General features: G+C 33.9%; 1 protein-coding gene across 1 annotated transcript in view; it reads left to right on the top strand.

Annotated features, from left to right (window-relative positions):
• The window catches only part of LOC148945187 (putative fatty acyl-CoA reductase CG5065), a 50,714-nt gene extending 25,921 nt beyond the window's left edge, over nt 1-24,793 (top strand). The window contains exons 5-9 of the mRNA XM_089098772.1: nt 2,464-2,573; nt 4,805-4,997; nt 13,785-14,024; nt 17,252-17,506; nt 21,253-24,793. Coding sequence (XP_088954898.1) covers nt 2,464-2,573; nt 4,805-4,997; nt 13,785-14,024; nt 17,252-17,506; nt 21,253-21,406 — 952 coding nt within the window. The 3' untranslated portion in view covers nt 21,407-24,793. The remainder of the gene's footprint in view (nt 1-2,463; nt 2,574-4,804; nt 4,998-13,784; nt 14,025-17,251; nt 17,507-21,252) is intronic.
• The last annotated feature ends 373 nt before the right edge of the window (nt 24,794-25,166 follow it).

The following is a 25,166-nucleotide window of genomic DNA, read 5'->3' on the forward strand; positions in this document are numbered from 1 at the left end:
GATGTCAGTGAGGGAGATTGCAGCCTGGGTAAGGAACATATTCACTCCATATCTTGAACCATCCCCTCGAATCACCCAAGTTTTTAACCATTGGAAGAAAATGGTCAAACTTATTTTAAAAGTAGAGTGCAATAAATAAGATTCAGCTCAAATCTTTTTTATATAAGAAGCTTGGGTTTCTACCCCCTTAGTTTAAATTTTTGAATCTGGATGTCAGTAATAAGCTATTATTTTCCTTTATTGCATACGAATATTTTGAAAATGATGTTTTGATGCTATTATTATTATTTTCATCTTAACTGAAATTTTATTCATCAATCTTACTTCGGGCTACTCAATTAGCATGCTCATTATCTATTACATGAATTAATTTGGTTAAAATTCAAATACATATACAGGCATACATTGCATCTGACAGGTTTTTGGTCGGTGTGTAAAAGTTTCATTTATTTTTCAAGGCTATTATTCTGCTTTCAAGGGAATGTTTATATGTAGGACGTCCTTACCACAAAATCATACCATGAATTAATTTTCAAGACAATTCGAATTTCGTGTTTTAACGGTTATGAATTGGTCGGACGTTTTGAAACTACCAAACCATTACTGCTCTTCGGTGCTTAAAGGCTCAACGAAAAAAAATGTGGGTCTTATTAGTTACTATAGTAAGTTTATTATAGCTCCCTCGTCTCTTTAACTTTCGACCAATCAGAAATAACGACTTTATTAAGATTTTTGGAAAAAATTTCTTTCCATGGGTAGCACCATTTTAAAAATAACATTATTCAGCGATATATTACGACATTATCAAAGCAGCAAAAAGCCATATGATATCAAAGTCTACAGAATACATGGAGTGAACCTTGATTCAGATCAAAGTATAAACACATACTGACAAAACTCTCCGAAAGAGACCCCGCGTACCTCAGCGCCTCTAGAGGGTAAATGCTGTACTACTTAATCGCTCCGAGCCAATAAATTAAATTTAATACAGCTTTTACCAAACAAGTATAATCACCTACGGAACTTGTGATTTATTCGCCAGGTTCGCATATGTATGGTATCGTCTCCGGAGACGCGGACAAAGGGTCACTTTTTTTGTGTGGAGAGGATAGGTTTTGTCAGTACTTGTTCAAGATGTGTTTATACGATGATTCAGATCAAGGAGTCCGTCCATAATAGTGCAATACGCAGTTCCAGGTAATAAGATATAATATTAAAAATTTAATGAACAAACTTAGACTTTCCTCGAAGTTCTTAATAGCTTTTACTCCAGAATAAATCAATCCAATAATTTCAGTGCACGTAAATACACAAATCCTATCCTTAGTTGAAAAAAGTGTGCTTTAATTTGTATACGTCTCTGACAAACTCTCGTAGGCTACATTATTCCTCAAAACATACGTCACAAAGGGAAGCCAAATAACCCCGCCTCTCTTAAAGTTTTGTTGGTTCGCCCGTGATTCTGTTTGAAGCTTCAAGCAAGTAAAAAGACTTTAATCCAGTACAGAGCAGAAATATCTTTTAGTCCCACGATTTTTCAAATAATGTAACAAATCCCTGGGCATATATTACACCACCAACTAAAGAAAGAAAATATTGACATTGTACTATAGCAATATTCTGCCAAACGAAAAAAAATAATTCTGATATTAAAATAAGAGCAGAGAATTTTAATCTTATATTTTTTTTTTTGTTTATGCAATAAAACATTAGTAAAAGGTACTCGTACCTTTGGATCGCTTAGCTGTTTTCCACTGCTTCGAAAGGGATTGCGCCAATAATTGTCAATGTGGGTTTCGTACTGCCTACGAAATTTCCTATGCTAACGGATTACGTTCCTCTGTGTTAAGTAGAGGGTTCGTTTGGGGGGGGGGGTAGTTTCTCCCCCCCAATAATGTGGAGAAAAAAATTATCATATATCCCATACCCCTTGACTATCTGGATATGGATCCCTCTCCCCCCCCCCCCCAATAAAAATGCTAGAGACTCACCCCTGACGTTAAGCATAACCTTTGACACTTGCATGTCTTTTCATGCTAGGCTAACGTAAAAATTCATCAAAACATGATGGTAATCGTCTAAATTTAGCACAATCACCAGAAGCAAACAGTTCAAAAATTAGAAATATGGAATAGACACTGAGATTCAAGCTCTGATCAAGCATGATAGGCTTTCTAGAGAAGGCCCTACGGTGTAGCGTGAAAGCACCATTACCTTTTTTAATGGTATTGTGATTGCAGAGGAACCCATTCAAAATTTTAGGGAATTTTGGATAATTTTCCTCAGGGGGTAGGTTTGGAATACCAGGGAAGTCCGGTTGAAGCCTCAAGTTTTCGAGATTTTCCTCGAAGGTTTGTTGAGATCTTGGGAGGAATTCCTTTCATGCGCGGTTTAAGTAGATATTATTGTAATCTTATTTATTTATATTCTTTATGGTATTTATAATTGTTTTTCTTCTTCTAGGATGGTTGGAAAGCGACCCAATACTTATACATATACAAAGGCACTCGCCGAACACTTACTAATGCATGAAAGTGGACAACTTCCTGTTGCCATTGTTAGACCAACTATTGGTAAGTAAACTGAATCTACTTGTAGCTTTTCATTTTACATTTGATCCTTCTTACTCATTTATTATTTCGATGTGGCTGGTTGTATATGCGTCACTTTTCCCTCTTCAGTATATATACACACACACACACATATATATATATATATATATATATATATATATATATATATATATATATATATATATATATATATATGTGTGTGTGTGTGTGTATATATATATATGTGTATATGTATATATCAATGCCGTATCAAGGGGGGGGGGGTTACCCGGTTTGAACCCCCCCCCCCCCCGAAATTTTTGACCGACTCGAAAATAAGTCGAAAATTAGTAAAACCTAGGTAAAAATCAGTAAAATTAGTCGAAAACTGAGTCAAAATATAGTAACCCCCCCCCCCCAAAAAAAAGTCAAAAATTAGTAAAACCCCCCTGAACAAAAATCCTGGATACGGCCCTGGTATATATATATATATATATATATATATATATATATATATATATATATATATATATATATATATATATATATATATATAGTGGGACACATATAAAAAAGCTAAGCCATATTATTCTACTAAACAATACAATTTTGTCGATTTTTTCTTTTATTTAAACGAAAGAAAATCTGTTACTATGAAACACTTAAAACCTTAATTTTCTGTAAAATTTAAAAGAGTTAACTGAACACCATATTCCCATAGTGGTGGAGTATATGTGTAAATAGAACTAACCTATGGGATGTGCGCCATCAGCATAATTATAGCGTACAAATCAAGCGAAATTAATAAGAAAAAATATTAAGTATGAAAAGATCGAATGTCATCTTTTGTTTATTTAATATTATACAGTTCACGAAATAGTCGAATGATACTTAAATTCAATTATTGAAAAATAACATTTTTCGGCACATTCGACAGGTAACCACCTAGACCCCCCCCCCCCCCCTAGATGTCTAATTTCATGGATGATGAGAACTGAAACAAAACCTAGCTGTAAATCTTTAGATAAAAAACAAACACGGAATGTTCAATCTTACACACAGTTACGAGACCAAGCGGTTGCAGCTTTATGAATTATATCGCAATTCTTGTTCTTGAAACAACTTTGACAGTATTGCCTTATAACTGGAAGCCAAGGTTGCCTTTTTTCTGATACTGCTTAAATCTGGCAATATGCTTCATTCGGAGTTAAAACCTGCTTGAATTTGTAGCAACAGCTCAAACTGTTTACAACATTTCTTCAGTGTTCCGCTCTATTTGTAAAATGATTTTACCGCTAAAGAAGTGCTTTCAATTTCGGACCTCTGTAACCCAAATAGCCGGATTTGGATGCCAAGCAGTCTTGGTTAGAACGCAGTTAAAATTCCCGGGAGGGGAAATTCTTCCTGCTAAGGAAAAATCCCTTGTTTATTGCCTAGTCGATGTGTTCACAAATTGCAAATGTATATACAGTTTTATAAGTAGGGGGTGGATTGGGTCCAGGCTTTAAAGCTTGTATTTGAACTTTCTATCTTGAAATTCGTCACAATTTTTTAAATCAGTTATTTCGCCAGATATTATGAACTCTAATTACAAAATAATATTTAATTTTTTTTAATATTTGCATTTGCCTTCATGTTATGACTTCGCATTAGACATTCAAAAAAGGACACAATTCAGATTATGATTTTACGCACTAGATAATAGAAAATACAACTAAAAAATTACGAACAAATAAAAGATCAAATGGGTATAAGTCCATTTATCAGGCGGTAAAAACAGATACAAAATTCTGGATATTTCAACCACATATACAGCAATCGCCATCAGCAGAAATACTTCAAGCATTAAAGTATAAAAATAGAATACTAAAGCAAAACCGGAAGTTATTATTCTGTTCTGTATAAATATGTTAGTTTTAATTTTAATGCTTTAATATTTCTGCTGATGACAATCGCTGTATATGTGGTCAAAATATTCAGACCTTTTTATCTTTTTTCTTCGTCTAATAAATGGACTTATCCCCATTTGAACGTTTATTTGTTCGTCATAGAAAGACAATGTGATCCTGGAAAAAAAACCCCTTCATTTAAGGTATATCGTCAAACCTAAGTCAAGAATTATTGATACCTGAATGTTTATGTGTCCGGAATGTCTTGTTTTTTCAATGTTTTAGTTTTTTTCATATAGAATCTTGAACCCCCGTTTGTGTTCTTTTTAATGTAGCAAAAATTAAATTGATTTGTATTTTTAGTTACGGCTGCTGAGAAAGAGCCATTACCTGGATGGATCGATAATATAAATGGGCCTACCGGATTAATTGTTGGTTGTGGAAAAGGTTTAATTAGAAGTGTATATTGTCAGCGGCAAATGATTGCAGATATAATACCAGTTGACTACCCTATTAACCTCATGCTCTCCGTAGCATGGTATACTGCAACCCATAGGTACGTCTTTCTTATTATATTAAAAATTCAAAATGAAAGAAATAAACAAAAAAGATTATATGGATTGATAGACAATTGAATAAAACCCAACGTTCTCCTGCTATCTACAATCGTTTCTTGTTACTTTGATTTTATAAATAAAAAAAATAGCTATTTGTGTGTTTGTTCTCTATGCATTTTTATTGTTGTCGTTGCTAACTAAAAAGTGTATTCTAAGTTTTATCGTTTGTTTATAGAGAAAGAAATATTGTATTTCTTCGGGAAAAAAGGATGAAGAGGAAAAAACCCTATTAGCAAGTGCATTTTCGACCCAACTCAAGTATTGTTCACATTAGACAGTAAGAAAAAAAAACACAATTCAGAAATTATTGATACACAAATGTGAACGGGGTCAAAACATAACCGACAAAGCACAGTAAGCGATAAAAATGCGAAGAAAACCTCCTAGGCAGTGGCTAAAAAGCCACAAGGATTATTATATCCTATGAATAAAGATAATCATGAACATATAGGATTTGTGTCCTATGAACTAATGCTTGGGCTACATTATAGTCACACTTGTGGATGAAATTTAAAATTACGAATCTATGGTTTCAATGTTGAACCGTATATGTAATTTTATGGGTTAAACAAAGTTAACTTTAAAGTAAAAACTCTATGATTAACCAATCAGATTGAAGATTTAAAGCATAAATTTTTGAAATTACAAAAAACTTATCTGAATGATGAACCTGGCCGAACATATTAAGACATAGCATTAGTTGTCAATATTTGGGAAGAGATTAGTGTTGAAATTAATTTTTCAAACCACCTCGTGGGATTTAAAATTTCTACTTCTGTAGTACAAATATTACGTTAAAACCAAGGGAACACACACCATTCATAAATCTTGTTTTTTCTTCTTATCCAACAAGAGCGGTTATGGTTTGATTCGGGCATAATGGCATAGTAATTACGCAAAGCTTTTACCTTGACAAATATATAGACAAATATATGTCAGCGTCCGTCCATGGTTTCTTTTTCTGAAAAATTCACCGCATAGGCTCCATAGTCACTTTTATCCAAAGATTATTTAATTGATGCTCATTATCACTGGTGTAAGCCAATTAGTATAGCAGGTGTAAACAACTTCAAGTTTTTAAAAATTATACACAATGTTGTGAATATGCAGGATCAAGCATACAGACCTAATGAAGCCAAAAATAATTCATGTATAGGGTTAATTACTTCAATGGAAATAAAAGTGGTATGTGAGGACATTTAAAGAGTTTCTATGCCAATAATATACATGTCAAAGTTGCCAACTCTTTCGACATTATTCAGCAAACCTTAGAGGAAAGGGCCAAAATGCAATGCTCTTCTAGGTTTCATTAATTTCGGCCAATCCTTCGCTTATTTTTGCTCACGAGTTATTGAGGACATTTTATAGAGGTAATTTTATTAGGGGGGAGGGGTACACTTGCATCCCTATATGGGCACTTTTAAGGCCACTGCATTGTGAATTCTTCAAATCAGGGCATTTTCAAAGCGAAGTTTTTTGAAAAATTACATGTTCCGTACATTTCAGCACGAAAAATAGTGATTTCGGAGCATTTTTACTTTTTTGGCAGTGCAATCTTATGCCACTTATCTTATTCAATCACTGTTATAACGAAGTAATGTGCATAAAAAGGTCTTCTAAACTCTTCTGCATTTTCTATTAAATTTTACGGTACATCTATAATATACCCCCTACCTAATATTCTTCTAGTATGTTTTTCTGACGCTCAATCTTAATGAAATATACCAAAGTAAGATAACAATGTAATGCTTTAGAAACAAATCTGTGCTATATATTTGCATATTAGGAGGGTGGGGTAAAGTATAGCGGGTCTGCATGCCTAATGTGTTAGGTATAATTATTCTGCATATTATGCAGTCAGAATTGTTTTCTAACTTCACACTGTCCAAATATTTTACACCCCCCCCTAATGCGCAAATATATAGCCCAAATTATGTATTTTCCATCTATTCTGTCACTTCTTTTTGTCTTGTCTCACGCTAAGCTGAAAGAAACTAACTAAAAAAAAGAACTGGGACAGCTTGAGTGGTAGGGGGTTTATCATACAAGTACCAATTTTACTTTTTTCTAAGAACAGTTTCAGTTATTGTATTTTGGTTTCCAATTTTATTTCTACGGAGACAAAATAACCTACCCAGAACCAGCTTTGTTCTTTAAAAGATTTCCCTAGAAATACAAAAAAAAAAAAAATCAGTTCCGCCAACGGAAAACGTGTATGAAAGTGAAAGTAAATAATTTCATTGATTTTTAATTAAGTTTTTCTTCTCATCTTCTTTTTTTGTCAAACCTTAACAATCATCGTCTAATAATAACGATTTGCTTAGCCAATCAGGGAGAGTACTTTTTCAGAAATACTTTCAACTACACATTTTCCCCATTGATAGCCCTGAAGACAAAGAAAACTCGTACTAATCTAAATAATTGTCTCAATTCCGAGTCGTTGATACAACCATACAATTTGGTGTACGAACCAAGAAAAAATAGGTTAGCTATAAAAAAAATGTAGAAAGTTATATTTTAAAAAGTAGAGATTAAATTATATATATTTAATTAATCCGATGCTGACCCCCAAGGATATTTCCTTGGGGGAAGGAACATTTCCATGAAGGGGACGCTAGATTTCCCAGCATTATTTAAAAAACGATCAGAAATTAAATAAAAAAACAAGTTTTTTTCAACTGAAAATAAGGAGCAACATTAAAACTTAAAACGAACAGTAATTATTCCGTATATGAAAGGGGCTGTCCCCTCCTCAACACCTCGCTCTTTACGCTAAAGTTTTTTATTGTTTTAAAAAATAAAGTTGCGAGACAGAGTCAAACTTTAGTGTAAAGAGCAAGGCATTGAGGAGGGGACAGCCCCTTTCATATACGGAATAATTTCTGTTCGTTTTAAGTTTTAATGTCGCTCCTTACTTTCAGTTTCGGTTTTTTAGTTAATTTCTGAACGCTTTCGAATTAATGCAGCTTTGATTTTGGCTCACCGTACATGAATAATTAAAAGGAAATTCGCAAATTAGTTTTTCCTTTTTTGGCTAAATGGCCCTCTCGATATTTTGTTCTGGCGTAACTTACGAATTAACTTGTATAACGAATTTCTATATTCGTATGTTTTTATTACGTATATTAGGGAGTTAGGCCCTTAGTCAATACCTCACTCTTTACGCTAAAGCTAGAATTTTGTCTGAATCACAAACCCCAGAATCACAAAGGCCGGTTAATTAGAATAGATAGCTCTTTTGAAAGTACTAAAAAACTTTAGCGTAAAGAGCGAGGTATTGATTAGGGGGGCGAACCCCCTCATATACGTAATAATTTCTGTTCGTTTTAAGTTTTAATGTTGCTCCTTATTTTCAGTTGAAATAAATTTGTTTTTTTATTTAATTTCTGATCGTTTTTTAATTAATGCTGGGAAATCTGGCGTCCCCTTCATGAAAATGTTCCTTCCCCCAAGGAAATATCCTCCCCCAGTACTATATGTAAACAATGGGCAAAGTTTATAACTCGCAGCCCTTCCCCGGGAACTGTGGGGGATTAAGTCACCCTCAAAGACATATTAATTAGATTTTCGACTATGTTGAACAAAATAGATATCTCACAATTTCTATTGGGTTATTTCAGGAAAAAATGAGCGTGGGAGGGGGCAAAGTTGCCCTCTAATTTTTATGGTCATTTAAAAAGAGGACTAAAACTTATAATTTCTATTCGAATGAGCCATCCCATGATATTCTAGGACCACTCGGTTGATAAGATCACCGCTGTGAAAAAAAAAAAAAAAAAAAAAAAACACATCCATAATCTTTATTATGGCCAAAATTACAAAATTCCACATTTTTGAAGAGTGGAGTTTGAAACCTCTCTGTCAAGGTTCTCTGATACGTTGAATCTGATGGTGTGATTTTCATTAGAGTTCTTTGACTTTTAGGGGTGTTTTCCCCTTTTTTTGAAAATAAGGCAAATTTTCTCAGGCAGTAACTTTTAATGAGTAAGACTAAACTTAATGAAACTTATATATTTGAAATCAGCATTAAAATTAGATTCTTTTGATGTATATACTAATATCAAAAGTTCGTTTTTTAGAGTTTTAGCTGCTATTAAGCCGGGTTACTCATTAATTACAGTTCGTTACCGCGAATTTTTTGATATATATTTTTCCTTTAAAATCGCGTTATCATAGACAGCGCAATCGCGCTGCCTAAGTAATGAACGATGTTGGCACAATGTATTATTTATTAATTTTTTTTCCTAAGACCAGGGCACTTTGTATCGAAGGAGTTGTCATATAAACTTAGAAAAGGGCTCATTCGATTGGAATGGCTAGTGGTCTTTTTAATAGTTCCACGCCCACCATTCCACGCCCACCATTTCCCAAAACGCGTCCAATCAAAATTTTGAGATAGCCATTTTGTTCAACGTAGTTGATTTCCGGGTAGAAATTATGCTTTTGAGGAGGACACTCCCCCCACAGCCCTCAGGGCAAGGGTTGTCAGTTATGCCCTGAGGACATATAAGGTTTTTATACAAAGCTTTGTCGTAGAAACTTCAAAAAGGGTTCATTCGATTGGAAATTCAAAGGGCTAGTGCCCTTTATAATAGTCGAAAGTGATTGGAGGGCAACTAACCGCCCCTTTCACGCCCATCTTTTCCCCAAACATCAAAATTTTGAGATATCCATTTTGTTCAACGTAGTTGAAAATTCTGGAAATTAGGTCTTTTAGGATGACAACCCCCCCCTCCCACAGCCCTCAGGGCAAGAATTTTTTTGAAAACGTTTGAAAAAAAATATCAAAATAAGTCAAAATCAAAACGAGCAGAAATTAACCTGAGTAGGGTTCTAAACCCTATGCTTTCTAACAGACAGAATATAATCTGTACTATACTGAAAAAATTCTTTTAAATGTTTTCATTTTTACAACTTTAAGAAATCAAAAACACATTATGATTTAAAAGAATAAATATCAGCATATGTATTAAACTGACAATCCACATTTTTTTTTCAGTAAATTCATTTGAATTTTTTCAGTAAAGTACAAGTTATATTCTGGCTGTTAGAAAGCATAGGGTTTAGAACCCTACTCAGATTAATTTCTGCTCATTTTGAGTTTGACTTATTTCAATTTCTGTTTGTTTTGGGTTTCATTTATTTATTGATACTGATTTGTGGTAATTGTATGCTTGGTAGATTCTTTGATTCTGTTTTTGTTCATTTTTGGTTTAATGGAGTTCTTTACTTTTTTTTAAAACTTATTTTGTGCAAAAAGTTTTTTTGATTAACACAAAAATAAGTTAACTCTAGTATTCAACTTATGATAGTAATTCGGATTAACATCTTTGGATAGCTAAATTATTGTGATTAACTTCCTTCGATCAAGAATTTATTCATAGTTCCTGTACCGTATTCAATCTAATTATTAGTTTTTGAATAAACAATTACTCATACTTCTTCAATGAATTCCCGGGGGTGTTAGATTCAAGGAAAGCTTGATTGATTCGATAAAGCCCATATGAAATTTATGTTCAAATCTTGCTCCGAAAATGCTTGTGACAACTTCAGATTTAATTCCAGTTAGTGAATTTTCTTTCAAGTTCAAAGTTTCACCTTGTAGTAAATAAGACCCTCTTTCACGGTAGAATTTTTTTTTTCATATAATTTGAAGTTAACAAGATTATCAAAAACATTACAAATAGGCCTTAGAATTCTTAACCCGTAGAAAATGACTAAAAACCGGTGCTGGCTTTTTGGGAATGAAAATCGTACACGTCCTTTACACGATTGACACAGACGAAGATATGTTCATAACGGAGGAAAAGTCAGAAATTATATTATTCTCACAAAAAAACAGAGGCCGTGTTCAAAGGATCTGATGCAGGCATGTACACAGTGGGGGGGATCTGGTCTCCCTCCCCAAAAATCCAAGATTTCCTCGAATCTTCTGGTATTTCTTATTGAAATTGTCCAATAAATGTCTTTCTTATTGGTCTGTCCCCAAATACTTACGTACGTGCCTGACCGAGGATTTGAACCCCTCCACCAAGTACTTGAATCTACATGAAAATACTATTTTTCTTATTTAATAGCTAAGAAAAACCTGTCCTTGGAATCAGAATCTCTCCCCGGATTCTAATCCTAGGATGGAGTTCTAGGTTTTGGGTTCTGAGTTTTCAATCAGAATACTGATTCTAATCAAAACGAAGTGGGAATATTGAAATGAGGATAACATTTTTAATAAGACATTCACCTTTTAAAGAAAAAAACTAAAACAAATTGTACGAATAATGATAAAAGATGGAGTATTTCGGTTTCACACCCAGTAGCCTTTATCAACGGGCTCGTCTGTTTACGAAGGTTCTGTTTTTTTAAATTCATTTTTATTTTCTTCCAAAAGACCAAAAATCCGTTTCTACCACTGATGTGGACCTTCTTTCAGTCACATCTTGGTTGCCTCTAATCAGTACCAAAAAGGGTCCATTTTCTCATGTTTTTTTTTATTGTGTTGATTCTGTAAAGCCTCTGAGCTATTGCAAACAAGAAAATTTCGTAACTGTTATGCGATCCAGCAAATCTTGATTGTCCAAGGGCAGAGACTGTTATAGTAAAATGTATGGTAAACCTTGAATTAGTAAGGAAGTATTCTGTTTATTTTTTGCTTCCTTTGTGATCAGGCCTTTTTTAGTAAGAAAAAATCTTCTATTTCAAAGTGCACTGGATGATTATACCTTTTTTTTTCAAGTGTTTACAGTTTGGATGAAAGACATAACCGAGGGGGAAAAAAGAAGTCAGAAAAAGGAAAAGTCATGTTTATTCGTCATTTATGGTTTTATGTAAAACATTTTCAGGGATTTACTGAGCTCCCTTTTGCGCGATTTCATCGCCAAGATTTTCAGTTATTAACATACCTGGTATTTTTTTCTTGATAATATATTTGCAATGGAAGGGGGGAGCATAAATTCTATCCTTTTAAGTTCTATTATCCGTTTGTAATTTTCTCTTTTTGGTGAATTATACTTTTGAAATGGATTATGACCAAGGCCATATCCAGAATTTTTTTTCGGGGGGGGGGGGGGGGTGAGGCTTTTACAAAAAAAACGCACCAAAAAGTTATCTGTATTCATTTTTATGGGTTGGACAAAATATTTTTGAAGGGGGGGGGGTCAAACCTTATGCCCACCTGGATAAAGCCATACTCATGACTTAAGGTTTTGCATAAAAACGTTTTCAGGGTGTTTACTGGATTCTTTTTCCTCCATTAGGTTGCCAAGATTCTCTGTTGTATATCACGTTTTTTCTAGTACTACATTAGAGAAATTATAGGAGTAGGGTTCTAAACCCTATGCTTTCTAAAAGCCAGAATGTAATTTGTACTTTACAGAAAAAAATGTGCATTGCCAGTTTAAAGGCCCATATCTAAAGTGTTTAAATTCAATTTCATACAGCTTTTCCGTCCTCCCAAACAATTTGATAAATGTGTGTATCTAACAAATACACAAGGACAAACGAAAAATACACAGTGACAATGACACAATATGACAAATAGTACCAGGTTTTCGCTGTTCACCTGGGATTTGTAATATGATATAGAAGTGGTGTCAAAATTATAAAATAAAAACATTATCTGCCATCTAGCGTCGATGTTCAGTGCCAAATTTGAATGATAACGACCTATGCTTTGTTCAGATGTTCAAGATTTTGATAATTTCCTTCACTCATCGTTTTCAACTTGAATTTTTCTTTCCTATAAGGTTGATTTTTTTTGGAGCGAAGGGCTCTAAATATCTTCAAGGTTTGCCGAACAACCTTGTAAATAATCTTGAAATATTTGGGGTTGAAAACAGGGGCAAAATCCCCAATAGATAAACTGAGAATATATAAAAAAACTGATGTTATACTAAAGCTACGTTTTCATTTGGCGTTTTACGGACAAACTGGAAATTAAGTCAGTTAATGAAACTGCGAGAAACTGTTAAAACACCCAATGGAAGCACGACTTAACATTTATTTTTTGCATATAAGTTTCTAGTGCATGTTAGTTTTCACTGTTGTCAGATGCCAGCCCCAAAAATTAGACTGCATGCTTGATATGCTCAGATAAAAATCAAAGTAAAACACCCAGAAAAATTTGTTCAGTTTCAAGATTCACCATACCAAATCAAGTTTTAAGATTATGCCAATTCCGAATTTATATATTTTAAAGGTTTATTCAATTTAACTTCACAAGTTCATAGTTTAAATACAAGATCTTCATATGAAATTTACATACTCCTAACACCGACAGCTAGGTCAGATTTTTCTCCTAGAATTGCCTATGCTAGGGAGTGGAATGCACTCCCGAATGAGCTGAAATCATCTAGGTCTCTCAGCTCCTTTAAAAACAGAGTTAAAAAGTTTCTAAAGGATTAAATATCTGTTTATCTATTTATTTTATTATTATGCTTAGAAAATTTTTGATATCATTATTTATTATATTTTTGTTTGATACTTGAGGGGTGCGAGCGGAGGAAGGGTCATATTAAATTTATTATTATTTGATGGCGGTTCGGGATGGAAATTTGAGAAGAGAGGAGAACACGCTGTGTTTAGTGTATATACTATCTAAGGGCCCAAACGTACATCAGTGCACAAGGAATTGTGTTAAGTATGTTTTTATATCTTTGTTCTTGAAATTAAGACCCATATTGAACTAAACCGAACTGAAGTAGAATAAACTTAAAAGATGATTCTCCTTCCAGGCCAAACAATACAATCATTTATAACTCTACATCCGGTTCCTTGAATCCCTTGAAGTGGGGAGTCCTTGAATCTATCCTTAAGAATGAGATGCTGAAGTATCCAATGAAGGAAGTAGTATGGCCACCTGGCGGAAGTTTCAAAAGTAGTATGCTCAGGCACAAGATTGACGTTGCTTTATTTCACTATGGACCTGCATACCTCGTTGATACCTTTGCTAAGATATTTGGAGGCAAAGCCAGGTGAGTTCCTACCTCATTCGTCTCTTTCTCTCAATCGGCGTTGAAGGACGAAATTAATAAATGGAAAAGATGTTCCTTTACCTTTTATGAAAAGAAAAACTATTAGTATTGAATACACTTGACCACAACTGAATTACACTCATAATCAAGCCCTTCTTTTTTACACCGAGTTTTATAATTTTTACAAGTTTAAAAAAATCTCAGAGTTTTGTAAATCTTTGGAATGCTCTCTAGAGAATCAAGTTTGTTCATGAAAAAGAAAACGCCGGGAAGGATTATGAAAATGGTAACTACACGTACCCCAAATTGATTAAGATTAATGCAATTGGTTTTAGTAATTTTTGGTCTTCAGTAGCTAACTGCGATTATTGAATTGCGTTCTGAAGCACTTACTGAAGCCTATTACAATTAATTTTTTGCTTATTGTGCTTCAGAGCTGAATATGTGGCAATTAGTCCTTTTATAAATAGAAAATTTATAGGAATATTCATGGGCGCCCATAAGCTGAATTCCAGGGGGGGCAAACTTCGTCTAATTGCTACTTTTAATGCTATATAATAGAAATCTCATAACAAAAATATAAAAATAAGGCAGCATCATTCAGCCAGGGGGGGGCCAGAGGCCCCCCCCCCCCACCCCCCCATATGGGCGCCCATGGGAATATTTATCTATTAATAAAGGCTAACAATATTTTTAGTTAGTTTCAAAAGTTCTTTTTTTTTGTTATTTTTTCTTTTTTGTAAAAAAAATCATTTTGATGTTGAAACCGTGTTCAGTCGACCACAATAATTATACTTATTGGTAAGTTTTTGTGACTAATTGCAATAAGCTCTGTTGAACTCGGGGATATCTAGTATTTCGGTATTTCGGTTCCACATGGTATCCAAAAACGTCACTGTCCATCTAAGCGTAGGTCTTTTGGGCGCTAAAGAAAGAAGAATAAGAAATCCTAGACCTTTTTTCTGATATTTCGAAAATAATAATTTTAGGCTATCTATGAACTAAGCGGTTCAATCCCACTATAGACAATGAAAGACCAGTCTTGGTGACTTGACAGTTCTTCAGGTTCAGTATAGTAACGAGACAAGTTAACTAAGTCTGCTGATAGCAGAATACACCATGAAAAAAAGTTACCCACGTGAGATATTACACAATTTTAAAATAATAAACTAAGAAATAATAAGTACCTAAGTGTAAAAGATTACTTCAATGGTCAAATCTTGTGAAACTTCTTTTTCCCCCTCAAACCGATTTAAAACTTCCAGATTTAGTTTTAAACTATGTGGCATAATTAATAATCCAATCGCAATTTGTGTCAGCATATTGGTTTTTTGTTTAATTTATCAATTATATTTGCCGTTAAATTTTGCACTAATTTCACTTGCCAGCTCTTTAAACCTCCTCAATTAAACAATAACAAAAAATTTGTACTTGAATTTTATTGGAAGTTGTAAGAAAAGTCGTTATTTTCAACTCAAAAATAAAAACTTCAAATAAACCTTAAATAATTTTAATGCATATAAGTGAAATGCGGCTTTTTTATTTCGAAATAGTATCTATTGGCCAAGTAATAATTGTTCTAATAGCCTTGTTTGTAAATTTAAAAGCTTGTTTTACTTTTTAGAAATTTGCAAGGCTATTGATGTTTCACACTGTTGACAAAGGAAACATGCAGATCGAAATAAAAAAAGACATAACAATTATTCACACGTGATCTACGCATATTTTAACATTGGTAGTGCGTATCCTTGACTTTAGCAGTTAATTAAGAAAACGGAATAGGTTAACGGCTTATGGCGGAAGTGCCATATGGTTGAAGAGCAGCTTAGCCTAGTATTTTTTACCCCATAGATTACATTCATTGATGAAGAACATCTGGTTTAATTACTGAGTACAACGACTTAATTACGTCCTGTTCAAAATAATGTCGATGTTTAGATCCCCACTAGTCTAAATTAAAAAAAAAACGTTATGTTCTAGTGAATGTTACTGGCGGATCCAGGGGGACCCCAGGACCCCCAACATTTTTTCTGACACCCTCATTCCTTTTTTTCTATTTTCACTCTTTTTTTTCAAAATAAGTTCAATTATTGGGGCCCTTGTCACATTGGCCTCACAAGATTTTGCTTATTAGCACCCTTGTCACATTGGCCCTCCCAACAAATGAACTGGCTACCCAGTTAAGTCTCAGCCCGTCGATCCGGAGGTGCATCTATTCAACGCAGCAACAAGCATTCTTCGTAGCAGCATCAGTATCCAGCAGTAGCAGTATCTCTTGACTGCAATCAATATCTAAAAGCCTTAGAGCTGGAGTTTAAGGCCTTTCTAGCATTCAAATTTTATACCTTTTGAAAAATAGTAATAATTTTTCTTGCATACTTTAATTACACTGGGTATTATTTTTATTGTATTCTATTTGCCCCGCCCAAAATTTCATTCTATTTATTTTTGACACAATATCACCAATATGTTAAAAATACTCCGGCCCTCCTCTATATCATTTGTAACAATGGAAAATGTCATTTTATTGGTAGTACGTAATCAGATGTACATACTTTTATATAGTATTTCAAATTTGAAGCCATATTTTGCCAGGTATTAGCCAAAAAGTCTGTCAGACAAAAAAAAAAAAAAATTCGCATGCTGACCAAAGGTCTGCGTTGCGCAGGTACCGATCTCCTGATTCAATGCCTTCGGCCGGGAGTGCAATGCGCGGCTGGGGGCAATATATATACATTCATACTGTCAGACACCGGGCATATATATAAAAAAAACGAACCGTATACCCTTTTGTGAAGACACGAGAAAAATATTTTGCCCCTTCTCTTAGCACAAAATGTCAAGTCGCCTAGACCCACCTCCTAAGAAAATCTTATTGAAAGCTCCAACTTGATCCCCTAGCCATGAGGTAAAATAAGGTATACTCTCTTGTGACGATCAGAAACCAACTGAATTCTGATTGTAAAAGTACTCCGCTATCTGTTGAATAATCTTAAGCAATTGGTTAAGTGTCATACGTACGTAGGAATTTCTTTTGAACAGGAAATATATATATATATATATATTGGAGGGGGGAGGCAATAATACGAAACTTGTCTATGAAAATTAGAATAAGAAGTGCCTAGAAATTCAAGGCAATGTAGGTCTTTGGGAGAGGGACGACCCCCCCCCCCCCTGTTTACATTTCTCCTAGGTGTTAAGGGCACTTACCAATCATTTTCTTATAGGTTTGTGAGGATCCATGACAGAGCAACAAAAGCAATGGCCTGCTTACAACATTTTACAGTAAACCAATGGACCTTCCATTCAGTGAATACTGTCTCCCTTCTTGACAAAATGTCATTGGAAGATAAGAAGATCTTCTATTTTGACACTAGAAATATTATTTGGGATAACTATCTAAAAACTTATTATGCAGGAACCAAAAAATTTTTACTTAAAGAAGAAGTAGATTGTAAGGAGTCAAAACATCACCTTAATAGGTAAGCCGAATTTTGAGATAAATAGTAGTCTAGTCATATTACTAAATGCCAAGCCAGCACTTTTAAAACATCTACCCCCTCCTTCATGAAAATATCCACGATTCTTCTTATATTTCGTACTTGATTCGAGTGTGTTACACCGTTTTCAAGGATTTTGACACCTAAACTGTATTACACAACCGTATTACGTGCATTTGCCTGCTAATTAGCCTGGGTATGTTATCCGAAATAAAAATCTCCCTTTGTGAAAAGTTCTAGTTTTCAGTAATACTAGTTTGGAGTTGAATATATGGGAAATTTGGCCAGGGAGGGGGCAGCTGCCCTCTCCTAGTTGTTTCTGACATATGACATTAAATTCCTTTCATTTTATATTTTTATACTCCAACGGTACTTAATTGACTAAAAACTTGTCACAATTGAAATTTGTACATACCTTACACCCCCCAGCTTATGAGACCTAAAACCTTTACTGCTTACTCATTACTGGACAGGAACTTGTTATATCTGGAATTCGGACAAATTGAACTATATCTAGTTGTTTCTGAAAAAATTAAAAAAAATCATTTCCACAAAGAATGAAAGTTGTATTTCTGTCTTTAAGAATGTAAGACCAACCCCTTTATTATTTTTAACACCTGGTCTCCCCCTTCGGTTGACAGGAGTTTCAGTATTGGAAAAAAGAGTATATTTTAACCCTTATCTTGTACAATTATAATAACACTATATAATAGCACCATTAATAACAACAGCCACAAAAAATTTGTTTATGTGTTTTTGTTACGTTTTACAGGTCGGACATTTTTTTTTTGGGGGGGGGGTCAATTCTCTCTACCCCCTCCGCTGGATATGGTCTTGAACACTAGCTATTAAAAGTCAATAATTCAAACTAGAATATTGTAGTCTGCATCACTGTGAAAGAAGACAAATGAAGAATGAGTCATATTGTGCCGGGGCACAATTCGAGGGGGGGGGTTTATAAGTTCAAAGTTCACCGCCTCCTCGAAACAAATTTTTTGTTGGTTTTTATTGAAATAATAGAAAAAGAGATCACCCACCCCCCCTAGATTTTGAAAAATACCCATTTTAGATCTTCATTAAAAAAAGTCCTTGCGTCCCCTATATTTTCGTGAATTGGATGACCTGCCGTTGTGGCTCCTCAAACTTTACCAATTGACACAACACGCCCAACACCATACCGTCTTTTTTAAGGCCAAGGGGCGTATCTATTTTTTTCGAAAATGAGTTATTGGGCTCTTACGATGTCTATATAGGATCTTCGTCTACTATTCACATTTTGCAGAGGTGTATTTAGATGAGAAAACATAGAAGTCGTCGGTAACACTTCGCTTTGTACGATCTATTCTCATCGATGAGCTGTTGAGGACCCCAGCTAGGATAATTTCATGAAAACTTGTTAAAATGAGTGAAAATCCAATATTTTTGCCTGAACAAAAATAAGAGAAGAAAGCAGATCCAGGGATAGGTAATCTTGCTTACATTCAAAGGCTTAAAAGTGCAATTTTAACACAAAGATTACAAAATCAACCCAAAATATAAATTACATAAAATTGAAGCCATATTATTCCGTTCCGTAATATATTAATTACTTAATCTTACATAGTTTTTTTTTTGGTTTAAATCATCTATAAAAATCTGTTAACATACAAAGCTTCATTAACTCATTTTTAGTTTTCTACAAATTATGAATGTTTCAGATACGTGTTTTTGCTTTATGACGGCATTTAGTGCCTATTTCTCAAATAGCGAAAATTTGCCGAATGTTATGCTTGACAGCAACCCTTATCAATCAAAAATAAAATAATTAGGTTTATCTGACGAAGACGAAACCGATGACGAGCTTTCACTTTCGAAGTAAAATTGGCATTGAGAATTGGCTCACGTTAATTTTTCAATGTATAGTTCGCATGATCAGAGGTGTTCTCCAGCGACTGTCAAGATAGTTGAAAAAGATATTTGTACCCATGGGCGTAGGCAGCATATTGTCTAGGGGGGGGCAGTCGATAGTGTGATGGAGGGCCTTTTATCAACTGCTATTCAAACCATCTGCTTTTTAAGCCATATCTAATGTAAATTTGAAGGTCGGGGGGGGGGCAGCTGCCCCCCCCCCTTCCTCCCCCTCCCTACGCCCATGTTTGTACCCTATATTTTTGCTGGAAAAGACCTCAAGAAGACACCATTAAAGGACCCCTCTAATTAAATTTAGAACTTTGTGGTGACATTGATGTTTTACTATGAACAGCTATTGATTGAGTAAGTTTATAGACTGCGTGATGACATTTACCTTTTACTTTGGATAAATCACAAGATCAAGGCATGCTAAAAAAGCATGTTGTAAAATGGCGAAAAAACGGTTGAACATGAAAGAAAATATGAATCTTGTCAAGGTCTAAAACCATTTTTGAGAATAATGGTGCAAATGAACTGTTTTTAATTATTTTTCTCGTAACTAATTTTTTTAAATTATACAAGCTATATCGGTGCTGCTTAGGTACGTACGCATAGGTTTCAAGGCCAATCACTAGGAACCTGATAATTTGGTAGTATTTTCAATAATATCTAACAAATCTTCTTTAATTTGCTAATTTTTTTTGGCAAATTTACCCCTCTTCTTCCCTACAAAAATCCTGTGTTATCGGCTCGTTGAGGTGTATCTTAATATTATAATTTTTACAAAACCGCAATTTTACCTTCTAGTTTTAAATTAGATGGCGATACTAAAAGAGACGTTTCATCGATTAAACTACCAAAACTATACTTCTTATCTGTATTCAATACTGAGTAAAAGTTTCAGAGATCAATCAAACTTTTTCATAATCTGTTCATTTTAGAGATTTGTTTGATTGTGCTTAGAAGAATAATTTCTTTCGTTTATCTTTTTAGACATTAAAACAAGATATATTACGTTTTTGTATCACACTGTAAAGTTGAATTTTGTTGTTGAGAACTTTTCTCCTTTACGTGGGATGACTCGAGAACTTAAAATAAAAAAGATAATTATAGGTTGTGTAAAACTTAGTTTTGAAACGTTATACAAGCTTTTTCATTTTAAAACATCCATAAGTTGTTAAAATAATAATAATATACATTAAAAATATAATAACATTATTTTAAAAAATAATAGGCTGGATAGGATTACAAAATATTTTAATATTAAAAGTTAGCACTGAAGAAAGAAGAACGATATTCCAAGAAAAAAAGGACGTGTTTGAAACTGATCCCTTACATGCTTGCATTATCTTCATCAGGCCCATACAAAAAATTTGATTAGAGTAGAAGATTTCAAATGTGATACAGCCATCTTTCTGTATTCAGCTACAACTAGGAATTGACAACCAAAAGGTTGGTATTCTCATGCAAAATATAGATTGCGCATTTCCGTGGTGTTTTGCAAAAAGGGCCAAAGTCCACTTCTCTTAATTTTACAGGAGAGCAAAATAAAAATTAAAACGCACAATGAAAAATCTTTTTCAAAAATCAGAATTAAAAAAACTTGAAACTTTAAAGACTGATTCTCTTTTGAACCATATGCTTAACTCATTTTCGGAAAAAAGTGGACTTAGCCCTTTTTGCAAAACGCCACGGATTTAAAGGTTTGCAATAATGAATAAAAATTGGGAGGCCCTAGTCTGGAGAATTATATTTTATTTTACATTCTTATCATCTAAGTGACATTTCCAGTATTAATAAATACGTGAGTCAAATTGCATTACATTATTTTCTTGTAGGTTATACGCAGTGCAGTATACTGGGCAAGTTGCCGCCGCGTTGCTGATATGGAGATTACTCGCAACAAAGTCTACCTTAGCCCATAATGCTTGGGAGTCTTCTGTTAGTGCAGTGATGCGATACATAGGACAACTTGTCTTCAAAGCAAGATAGTGTCTGGAATTTGGATACGTGTGAACACTACTTAATCCTGCCATTTTATACCAGTCAAATACTTACTGACAGACGCATTCGTGTAGTTACTTGCAATCCTAAGGCATAAATCGGGGATGATAAAATTATTAGTTTAGTTATTGTTATACAATTGTTATTGCATATGTGAAATTTACTCGCATTATTTTTTCCTTCACGATCCACTGTAATCAACGAGCGATAAATTCACTAAAATATAAACATCTGTCCTTGAGGGAGTTCGGAGCAAAATCTCCTTGAAGACCTGAAGTTAAAAATGTTGAAATATTTTGAGGAAATAAGACCCTTCTCTGGCAAAAACCCCTTTTTAAACTGTAATCCCTTCCTCCATTGGAAAAATTTTCTCACTGGCAAATTTTATGTTTCTGTTATGTTTATGTTTTATGACAAAATTTTGTCTCTTAAGTATTTACATTCGAACTTTCGCTGTGTGTTATTTGTCAAAGATTATCATAATAGCTTAAACTTTTTTTGAACAAGGGATATAAATTGCCGTTTCTATAAACTTATAATGCAGTCAAACGATTCCTTGGTAGCTTGGGATATTTTCTTACAAGAAAGGGTCCCATAATGCTTAAAAGTGTCTTTTATGCTCAAATACCTGAACTTTCATGTGTTTTAAGGTATTTTTCTTAGAGTTTATGAGAGGGGAAATAATCTTCAGACCTACTTGTGGTTTACTTTTGCTCCTTTGTACAAGCAGTTTCATATTCAAGTTGTTTAATTCAGTCATGAGGCACTAGAATTAATTTGTCTTTAAAATTTCAAAACATCTATAAAGATGAGCACTTTCCAACACCAGCCCCTCTTGCTCTCCTCATTGAAGCGCAAACTCATTCGAAAAAACTTGTCTCCAGCCTTAGTTTCCCCCTCGGTAAAATCACTTTATCCCCCTTACAGAGCTTTGACCGTGTGCACCCATGTATGGGAAATAATAAAAGTTATCTACAATAAAAATTAACTTTTTAAATTATTTTGCCATGTGTATCTTATCTGTGTTATCTATTTCTCTTATCTATGTTTCCACCTTGGTAAAAACACTTGAAACCTCTTTCGGAGCTTTAGCTGTGTGTACCCACGTATGGGAAATAATAAACGTTATCTACGAGAAAAAATAAGTGTCTAATTTATTTTTGCCATTCGTATCTTATATGTTTCTTTTCTCTTTATTTTACTTTTTAGAATAGCACTACTTTTATTTCATATACTACAAAGGCGACGTTTATCCAATAAACTTACGGGTCAACGTTACATGCTGACAACTCTGCCTTTGTCGAGACAACGTTCACGCGATCCCATTACGCATATGACTGCCTAACGTAATTGATAACTTAATCAATTATATTTTGATGTGATATTCCTCAAGGTCATCATAACAACTGTGACTTTCCCCCACTAGAGCTGTAAGGTTCTCCACTATCCATTGTAGATAGTAGATTAAAACCGATTATTTTCATTGTAACCTATCTTTCAATGCATTTCCAGTCTCTTTTAAGTCTTATTTCAGTTTTGTCACCATCATTGTTGATCCTGGTACATGAATTAAATAAGCCAATAAAATCAAAGCTGCCGTTGCCTTGTTACCGACATTTTAAAATAATATGGTGGGAAGGGGGTCTCTGAGCTTTGCTCCTTTACGATGTCAAACTATTGAAAAAATTAATTACTAAAGTAGAACTTGTATTTAAAGCAAATAGCTTATATTTTATTTGCAAAAAAGAAAAAAAAATAGATCGCAATTGGACACGTTTCGCAGCAAAAGAAAAAAAAACCTTTAAGATTTGAGTTCAAAGGCAAAAAAGGAATTTGGTTGCCCTATAGAAGCCCATGCCATCAATGTGAATTAATCATTTCATTTATTTTTTATTTTAAAATACTAAATAACACACATTTTTATGTTATTGTTATGCATAAGTTCAGAAGAGAATGATGCCCTTTTGCTTATGACGTGCACAAAGTATGAGATTAGAGGTGAGGTAGGGAGCCTCTGGGCCTGTGCCCCCCCCCCTGATATTTTCACTTTTTACTATTTGTCCTGTATTTTATTTACCACTATATTTGCAAATAGGTTGTGCCCTCCCCTAAAAAATTATATATATATGTCCCAGGTGGATATATCAAGACTGATTTTGCTGTTATTTACCGTATCAACGTGGAGGTAATTATAATTAATCCCTCGTCCCCTGAAACAATACAAAATAATGTAAAGATCTATTTTAGCAACTTTTTCGATGAACGTATAGATTAATTAACAATTAAGTCATTGAATGAATCATTTTCGGTCAGGATTGTTGATGTAGGTGGGTAACCAATAAAAAATCCGATTAGTATGAATACCTAATAAGACTACAGTAAAATTACAGGACTTTGAATAGACTGAGACAAGACTAAAAAAGAAGGCATAATTGTGACTTAATTCCATTTGCTCGAAGGGAAAAAATATTCGGCTGGTAAATTCCATTCAGGCGCTCAAGCCCAAACATTATGACTATTTTGGTAATGCATGGTAATGTTATATGTGTGACTATATAGGTGATTTGTATATACCGAACTTCAAACAAAAATTAAATTCTAGAATATTTTTCTGCTAAAATCATGTTTAAATTAGAAAATTCAGAATGTATAAATCGGTGATACATTTTTAATTTTCTCACAAATTTTAAGGTCAATTGCTTTAGTAAAGTCAGCTAATCATATGTGGCAATTGCTTATATATGTGGCAATTAAATATCAGATGTGGGATATCATACCGTCACTGCCACGTCTAAAGGGTGTACCTGACATTGTCACATTTCTATGATGCTTGCCAAAAGCCGTCTCCAGGGTTATAGTAAAAGGGCAGATCAGGACGGTAAATAGATTAGGAAGATGAAACATACATTGCCTTGCTGATTTTTGCTCAGTAAAAGATTTTTGGCAAATATCTTGGAAGTAGGAATATGTCAGATATGACCATTGGGCACGACTTCAACGATGGGTGTGACCATTGAAATCGTTTTTATATATTGACCAATAACTAAACTTCAATTCTTTAAAACTTTTTCGGGAAAAATCTTATTAAAAGATTCTGTATGTGTAAATCACCAATAGATTTTCAAATGTTTGTATATTTTAAAGTCTATTTTTTTAAGGCAGTAGCATAGTTGCTTCCTCCAATGTTTATATCCACCAATTATTTATGATTTTATAGCGTGTTTTTCAAATAAAGGTTGATGGTAAAAATCTTTATGAGTTAGATTAGTTTGAATCTTATGTCATAATTTTATCATTATATATCTGTTATTATTACCTTTATATTATTATTGTCGTTTGACTTTTTTTTTATTAAATATACAGATTTTAATAAGACCAAGTATCGGCTTAGTCTATAGTTCTAGGTCTCCAGCAATTATGTATTAATGTAAACATTCCCCACATATGCAGGATATGGTTTTAAGTCTTCAGCAATCATGTATTAATGTAAACCTTCCCCACATATGCAGGATATTGTTCTAGGTCTTCAGCAATCATGTATTAATGTAAACTTTCCCCACATATGCAGGGCATGGGTCTAAATTTTCAGCAATCATGTATTAATGTAAACATTCCCCACATATGCAAGACATGGTTCTAGGTCTTCAGTAATCATGTATTAATGTAAAAGCTCCCCACATATGCAGGACATGGCTCTAGGTCTCCAGCCATCATGTATTAATGCAAACATTCCCCATATATATATGAC

Source organism: Artemia sp. Qi Xiang Cuo, chromosome 13, assembly GCF_049724085.1.
Source record: "Artemia sp. Qi Xiang Cuo chromosome 13, ASM4972408v1, whole genome shotgun sequence".
Classification (NCBI taxonomy): Eukaryota; Metazoa; Arthropoda; class Branchiopoda; order Anostraca; family Artemiidae; genus Artemia; species Artemia sp. Qi Xiang Cuo.